The 7,748-nt window shown below is 37.3% G+C and overlaps 1 protein-coding gene across 2 annotated transcripts; it reads left to right on the top strand.

Moving 5' to 3' along the window:
- Window positions 1-3,711: 3,711 nt before the first annotated feature.
- calca (calcitonin/calcitonin-related polypeptide, alpha) lies at window positions 3,712-6,920 on the top strand. Of its 2 annotated transcripts, XM_034884367.1 has the most exons (5): window positions 3,712-3,831; window positions 4,283-4,374; window positions 4,762-4,887; window positions 6,166-6,347; window positions 6,898-6,920. In XM_034884367.1, the coding sequence occupies exons 2-4, from the start codon at window positions 4,289-4,291 to the stop codon at window positions 6,326-6,328; spliced, it is 375 nt and encodes a 124-aa protein (XP_034740258.1). In that variant the 5' UTR covers window positions 3,712-3,831; window positions 4,283-4,288; the 3' UTR covers window positions 6,329-6,347; window positions 6,898-6,920. The 2 variants fall into 2 exon arrangements, with proteins under 2 accessions (XP_034740258.1, XP_034740193.1); XM_034884302.1 differs by lacking the exons at window positions 6,166-6,347; window positions 6,898-6,920 and adding an exon at window positions 5,459-5,947 and having other exon boundaries at window positions 3,721-3,831.
- The last annotated feature ends 828 nt before the right edge of the window (window positions 6,921-7,748 follow it).

Here is a 7,748-nt window from a genome sequence, read left to right as displayed (position 1 = left end):
TTCCTGTGATCCTTTTCCTCTCTTATTAAGGATCTGTCTACATTCTTGGACAGGAGCACATTTATTATTTAATTCTTGCTGACCTAGTAATTGCTCATAATGTCGAGATTTATTCAAGGTCTCCTCTGCCGGGGCTAATGCTTCTGTTCAGCTTGCCCTCTGAGGCTCAACACGAGCGTGGAGGCTAAAAACGGCGAAGACTTTGCATAGGACTGATGTACAGTTCATTTTCAGAATGATCCATTTATGCGCTCACACTTTCACAATCCTTATCTGCTTACTTTAATATTGAATATTTAATGGCGGGATCATTTCAATAAGTGGAAAAATGCAAGAGGTCCGTATGAGAGCGCAATAAAGGAAATTCTCTTTGGGGCTTTTTATTCCCAGTCAAGAACGGTGCTGCTTCATTTTTGGAGAAGACACATTCACACTCATTCAGCTGAGTTGCTGATGAGCACTGCACTGAGCATAACACTGCCCTCTCTATCATGAATGCTCTCCTGTGTTGCAATTAATTTTCCAGGCCAATTCGTGCATGTAAACAGTGTGAGATAATTGCATTCTTGACAATACATTTTTCCCCTTGGAATGTATTTTCTCTGCCTCAACTCATGTCCCTGGTCAAAGCAGGCAGTGGTGAATCAAGGGAGGGAGCAGCGTGACAGCAAAACAGTGTGGAGATTATTTCCTCTTACTCAGATGAGTGTAAGGGGGATCTTGAGTTGTTGTTAAACCCCATCTTGAAGGAAACAAAAAACATGCCAAGCGTCTATTCATGGACTTGTCGTCAGCTTTTAACACGATCCAGCTTCACATTCTAAATGATAAACTTACCAATACATTTTGTGTAGTTTTCACCATTGCAGGCTGGATTCTTGACTTTTAACATACGGAACTCAGAGAGTAAGTATGAATGGATGCACGTCTGGGGAATTGATATCATCCACAGCTGTGTCCTTTCCCCTCTCTCTATATTCTTAGTACTAAGGTCTGCTGCTGTCGGCACAAAAACTGTTTGATTTCATAGTTTGCTGATGACTCTGTAATTGTCAGCCTCCTATGGGACAGTGAAAAGAGCCATGGTCCTGTAGTTGGTGAATTTGTAGATTGGTGTGACAATGCCTTCCTTTACTTAAATGTGCAGAAAACTAAGGACATTTTAGACACAAACCCACTAACTTTTCCTTGTGAATTAATAATGTATCAGTGTGTAATAATAGTACAAGTGTTCTTCCCTAAAATACAGGGGGCAATGAGTATGTGCACCCCTATGTTAAATTCCCATAGAAGCAAGTAGATTTTTATATTTAAAGGCCAGTTATTTCACGGATCCAGGATGCCATGCATCCTGATAAAGTTCCCTTGGCCTTTGGAATTAAAATAGCCCCACATCATCCCCTACACTTCACCATACATAGAAACTGACATGGTTCTATTTCAACAAGCCTAATGGCTGGATTGATATGCATTGAGAGTGGATTTTATGGAAAGTACCTCATGTGTATATGTTATGCCCCCTGTATTTTCAGAAAGAAAATGTAATTATTTACGATTTTTCATTCACAAAGAAAATTGGTATCCTTATTTCCTATAAGGCATTAAGATCAATTTACAAAAGATTATTTTTTTTTATTCCTCATTTCAGTCATCTTTAGCGTGGCTTCATAAACTTATGAGCATAGTATATTGAATCTGTCTTGAGTCTGACCTTCTCTCAGAGACGTTGACAAAAGAGGTTGGCGATGTAACGTACTGGATGCTGATGTTGTTCTTGACAATGGTTGTTGTTGAATATCTTGTATGGCTGATAAACACTGTTCCTACCCGGTGTAGGCTGCTTTGTCACTGCCGCGCATGCACCTTGTACTTTTATATATTTGTTCTCATACTGTAACAGTGGTGTTCCAGTTTTTACTCTTGTTCAGGCTCACTCTATTACCCCCCCACCCCACCACACTGCACTCATGATTGTGTGTATATCTTGCCTTTATTTAGTTGTCTTTTATGTGCTTATACCTGCTGCACCACCCAATCGCCCTTCAAGGACAAAATAGAAGTTGAATTTGAAGGTGAACGTCGTCACTTTCAATGGAGACTGAGACATCTTTCTTATTGGCTTTAGAGACAAGTTCACGCAAGTTTTATCTTTTGCCATTACAATTATGTTGGATAATTTGCAAACAGTACCGTACGATTGTTGGAGCACTGACATCCATAATCTTTAAAACATACACATCATTTTCTATCTTCACATATATGGCTTACTTGACATTGCATGAGAAACTGGAGATGAGTGAAGATAAATGCAGGAACTTCACATTTCCTGGCAAGGCACTTGAGATCAAAACCATAATCATTGTGTGTGTATAGTTGGAATCTCTTGTTCTAAAGTCTTTAGTGCACCATGAGCAGTTTCTTACATTATGTGGAGCTGTTGGAGACTAATTTAGTGCTTCTGGTAGGGAGCCTGAAGGTCTGTTCAATAGTACTGTAAGGCTCATCCACACTAATGAATTTCCTTGTGACGCAAAAACTAACTGGGAGGCAGGGGGCTTTATGACACATCCTCCAATATTGTTACATAAAGGGAAATGACAAGATGGCAAGAGACCAACAGCCCAGTATTTCTCCGGAGAAACTGGATGGGCACTACTTTAGACTATGAAGGGTTAGTTTATCCACGGAGAGTATGTAATGCTATTCCCAGACAAAAAAGGCATTAATTATTTTATCTAACCATGTTTAAGTTATGAAAATGAGCACAATCAAAATATTCCTCTCTGCTAAGTTGGAAATAGAATTTGTTACAAAGACATAGGAAGATAAAATCCACTTTGTACCTTGTTCTTCAGAAATTGACAGCAAGGTTCAATGATCATTAAATCCAATGACATATTGGAGACAAATTACTTTACTTTATTATTTACCGACACACTTCTAAATTGTTCAGCAGTGTGAAATAGGGCATTATCATTTTGAAAGATGTGAGGGAGCAATTTCTTTGGCTCCATAGATGTCATACTGATGAACACACAGTTTGAGCCATGCGCTTGGCCTTTGACCTTGTTCCCCTTGCCACACTAAAAATGCAACTAGAGTGACTGCAACAAAATGTTTTTTTTGCTTAGCACATTGCCATCTGGTGATGTAATAAAATATGATTCACTTGTGAACATTCACTGTCTATGTAAATGTTTGAAATCATGTGGTAGTATAAAAGTAGTTACTGGACAACTTTAGAACCCGTGACTCTCATTGGCCCAAGTTAGGATGAACACTTTAACCATCTAAAGATGAAATAGCACCACTTTAAAAATGGTTCTGACTTATTTTAAGGAGGCACTGGTGAATTATGTTTAAATTCTCTCACCGTTATAATTATACATCGTGTAATATCAGGAGATTGTGGGTCCACATTCACATACCATATTAATTCTCTAGAACATGAAACATTGACTATGACAGTGAGTTCTTTCTTTCTTGTTTACCCACTTACCCTGCGTAAAAGAATAACTTAACTACAAATGATGCTACCAACTGATTCAAAAACCTGGCAGATTTCTGTGAATTAGACACATTGATGAACATACATTGACGTCATTTGCATACAAACTCTTTTATTGGCTTGCTATAAGTGATGTAGGACTTCTGATTGGCTAGTAGTTTGAGGTACAACATTTGACTGGCCAATAGACTTCAATCAGGCACTCACTCGCTTAATACAGAAACCCACAGGGGGAACATATATAAAACCCTGCACTGTGGGGAATGTTCAGCAGATGAGACTATCTTTCAATTCTTCATTACCAGAAGATCTACTATCTCACGGTGAGTATAGATAAAAGACTGTTTTTTATAAGTTGATTGTGCAAATTGTGTTGTTTAAAATCAGAGGATGTGTTTGTAGTAGACTGGATAACCACCGGTGGATTTACAGGTTGCAAACACAGGGGAGATGCAGCATTGTTCGTTTGATGATGTTATACTCTATATCCATGGCAGGCTGCAGCTAATTCTACTAATGGACAGAGCTGCTGTTATAGCTACTGGCAAAGCGTCCAGTCTGAGTAATACATCACCAATAACTCTTCTATCTGTCTCTGCAAGTTTAGCTGCTTTCAAAGCGAGGGATTGTAATAGAGTGACAGGTAGAGGATTCATGTAGTGAATGCATGCAGTAGATGAAAAAGTCCGTAGAAAAAAAATGCTGTGGACACAGATCACACAAAATTAATTTTTTAAACTTTTCCTTGCATTTGGTATTGTGTGTTTTCCACAGGGAATCATGATAATGCAGAAACTCTGGACTCTCCTGCTTGCCAATGCACTGATCATTTGTCAGATGTATGTTACACAGGCCGCTCCATCCAGGTCAGAGTTGTGGCATTATTCCTTAAAGTATAAAACATACTTACCTTTGTAAAAACGTTGGGATCTTGTCTGACTTTTTGATGTGTTTATGATAATTTAATAATTAACGCTATTCCTTGTTTACCATAACTAATGAAATATTGACACTACAGGTATTTACACATTATAAACTCAATTCCAAAGATCAGTTTGCTTGTTTATGGATGTAAAAATGCCATTTAACTTACTTCCTGGGCTTTTAAAAGGAACAATAACATCAGATTACACAAAGTTTGAATTGTATCGCTACCGTATTTGCCTGGACAAGTTATACAGTTTTAAAACCACTGATGCTGCAGAACCAGAACTAGTGGGTCCATTCTAATCTACCGTGATGTGTATTTTCAGAACTAGTAAGGAGTCTATGTCAGATGGAATCATACTATCGAAGGATGATGCCCAAAGGTTACTCCGAACTATCACGGAGTTCATGAAGATAACTTCAGATGAGCAAGACACAGCGGATGGAAACAGGTGGGGCTTTCAAAATGTTTAGGTATCACCCTAGTATAGTTAACAGTGATTATAATAAAGTTCAAGTACTTTCTATCTATCTATGTAAACCCTTTACAATCAGTTGCAAAATATAACACACTTTTTTAATAAGCTCAACAGCTCCAACTTTGGTGTTTATTATTATTCAAGGTATACAGTGAAATTGATGTACATTAACTCTCATTCATAATCACTTAATGCATGGACTGCAGTTATTCATTTATTCATTCATTCATCCATCCATTTATTCAGTATAAAATGATGTGCCTGACTTCGGTCAGAAAACTGAAGAGAGATTGATATCAACTAACATGAGAGAACATGCATGATAGACATTATTGAAGACAATGCACATTAGCATGACAACATAATAACATTTTTATTCACAAGAGTTTTTTGTATGCCTGTTGGATCTGTTAGCATGCATTTGAAATTTTTAAGTTAACGCATGACTTTTTGGAAAAACGTCATGCATGTCATTATTAATATTTATCTGCATGCCATGGTTACTGTAAGCCTGTTTCTGCATGTTTGTCTTTGTCTCTAACAGCTTGGATAGACCCATGTCTAAGCGCTGCACCGGCTTAAGCACTTGTGTGCTGGGCAAACTCTCCCAGGATATTCACAAACTCCAAACCTATCCCCGCACCAACGTGGGAGCAGGGACGCCTGGAAAGAAGCGAAGTCTATCCGAGCAATATGAAAACTATGACAACTCATACAACTGAAACTCTCTAAATCTATTATTTCTGTCTGTCTTTCTGAGTTAGCAGATGCTTATTCATCCATTCACAAGACTGCAGATGCATGTGGAGCCTATTTGTCTGACTAACTTCATGGAAACGCTCTTGCTTTAATTTTGGCACACATTGGACTTTGACATTGTTGAGACTTAGAATTAGCTACAAACTTAATGTCACTTACGGGGTTCTGCACGTTACAAAAGAAATTAGAAAGAGCTAAAAAACATTGCTATTAAATAATTGTTCTCTTCATAGTAAGTATGTTTCCCCTTAAATAAAATTATCTATACATGGAACTCGGTTTTTGAATTCATTCACGATTAAAAACATACATAAGTCATGGAAAACAAAATGAATGCAGAAAAGGGTAAGCAAGGACTACATATAATGCACAACAATTGTCGGTATACCTTCTCATTGTGTTTAACTGGTTGTTGATGCTAAACAATACTGTTCAACATGTGTCTTGAGTATCATAATAATCTCTGCTTACTGTCTTTTCCATTTTTGCAAGTAATGCAACAACTCAGAAGCGGGCATGCAACACATCCACCTGTGTAACCCATCGCTTGGCTGACTTCCTGAGTCGGTCAGGAGGACTGGGACACAACAACTTCATTCCCACCAACGTGGGTGCCCAGGCATTTGGCAGACGGAAGAGGCGCGGCCCTATGTGAGCAAAAGAGCAGACACATGGTGTGTTAGCACTCTGTACATCAGTACTGCTGGACTCATTGAAGCTTATACTGTAGATAAAGAGAGACATTTTAAACAATATCATTGTGTTTTGAAACCAAATTAGCAGTAGTCTTTTACATTTTTTTTATATCTGTCAAAGGGAATTCTCAAAATATATTATCATTAAATATGTAAATGAATATATGGCTACATGTGGAAATTAGTTTTCTGTCAATCAACCAAGTATCAACTAAAGCATCATATATTGTCCGAGTGTTGTCGTATTTGAATATTACAGATTTGTGACAGGTGTTTTATTGTGTGTTAAACAATTGGAATTGTAGAATTTCTGTAATGGACATTTTAAATACCCTGAAATTAGAAATAATGATCAATTATGCCATGGCTACTATAGAACCTTGATCCTCATATCTTGTACTGCCCATATTTTCATTTGCTCTCTATTGTCAATCTATGAAATAAAGCAAAATAACCCAGAAATTATTTTGAATCTTTTCAGAAGTTGAACTATTTTTTTAATTTCCTTATCCTCTCTTTGGCTCTCTAGGACCAAGTGCCTCCTTTGAATGACAAAACTGCATCATCATCTACCTGTAAACACTTGGAAGCAGGCACTTATACAGAATTCTTCACAAACATGGACTTATTTTGTTGTCAGACTACAACCAGAAAGTTGGTAGAAAGTATTCATTGTTAGTCTGTGCTTAAAAACAGAGAAATAACTAGCATTGTTGTCATCCTCATCAGGGAAAGGTAACTAAGAAATATTTTCTTTGCTAAGAGGGATGAGACTAGATTTCTTCTGTCTTGGCTTGTGGCTCGACTGGTCTTCTGACCTGTATCTACAGTACGGTGTGTCAAACTGGAAGTTGTATACTGAACGCCTGCACTACCACCAAAATCTTTAATAACTGTGGATGTCTTGTGTCTTGATGTAAAACACTTCATTACATTTCATTAAAGTGCACAAGGCAAGTGTTTAAATGTACTCGGAATTCTAAATATTGTAATAATTGTGAATTTAAAGCAGGAATAAATTGTATTTTAGCTACATTACACTTTTTATGTCTTACTGTGTTTTTGTTTGATTGGGTGATTTAAGCTGTAAAAAAACATACTGAGCTTTCCAGCAGCACTATCTATTCTTTCCAAAAAAGGTTCACATAACGTGCTACAGTATAAAAAACACGGTTTAACATCAAACCATGAAATTTAGGAAATTCACTTTTTATGGAAATAGAGATGACACATTGCATTCACTACACATGAATAATTGGACCAGCATAATTCAATTTTGTGAGTTGTAAACGAGTGATTAACATTTTTTTTTATGAGAAACAACGATAGGCATGTCACTGACATTTGAACAAATGTTCATGTGCGTGTTTTATCTTTCTA

The sequence above is a fragment of the Etheostoma cragini genome, chromosome 1 (assembly GCF_013103735.1).
Source record: "Etheostoma cragini isolate CJK2018 chromosome 1, CSU_Ecrag_1.0, whole genome shotgun sequence".
NCBI classification, from domain to species: domain Eukaryota; kingdom Metazoa; phylum Chordata; class Actinopteri; order Perciformes; family Percidae; genus Etheostoma; species Etheostoma cragini.
Note: the sequence above shows the minus strand (reverse complement) of the source record. Positions and strands in the feature narration are given on the sequence as shown.

Bases quoted from the DNA above. Each gene is read 5' to 3' on its own strand.
- calca (XM_034884302.1), top strand. From the start codon at position 4,289: ATGATAATGCAGAAACTCTGGACTCTCCTGCTTGCCAATGCACTGATC. The intron at 4,375-4,761 runs GTCAGAGTTGTG...GTGTATTTTCAG, and splicing joins ACACAGGCCGCTCCATCCAG to AACTAGTAAGGAGTCTATGT. The intron at 4,888-5,458 runs GTGGGGCTTTCA...TGTCTCTAACAG, and splicing joins GACACAGCGGATGGAAACAG to CTTGGATAGACCCATGTCTA.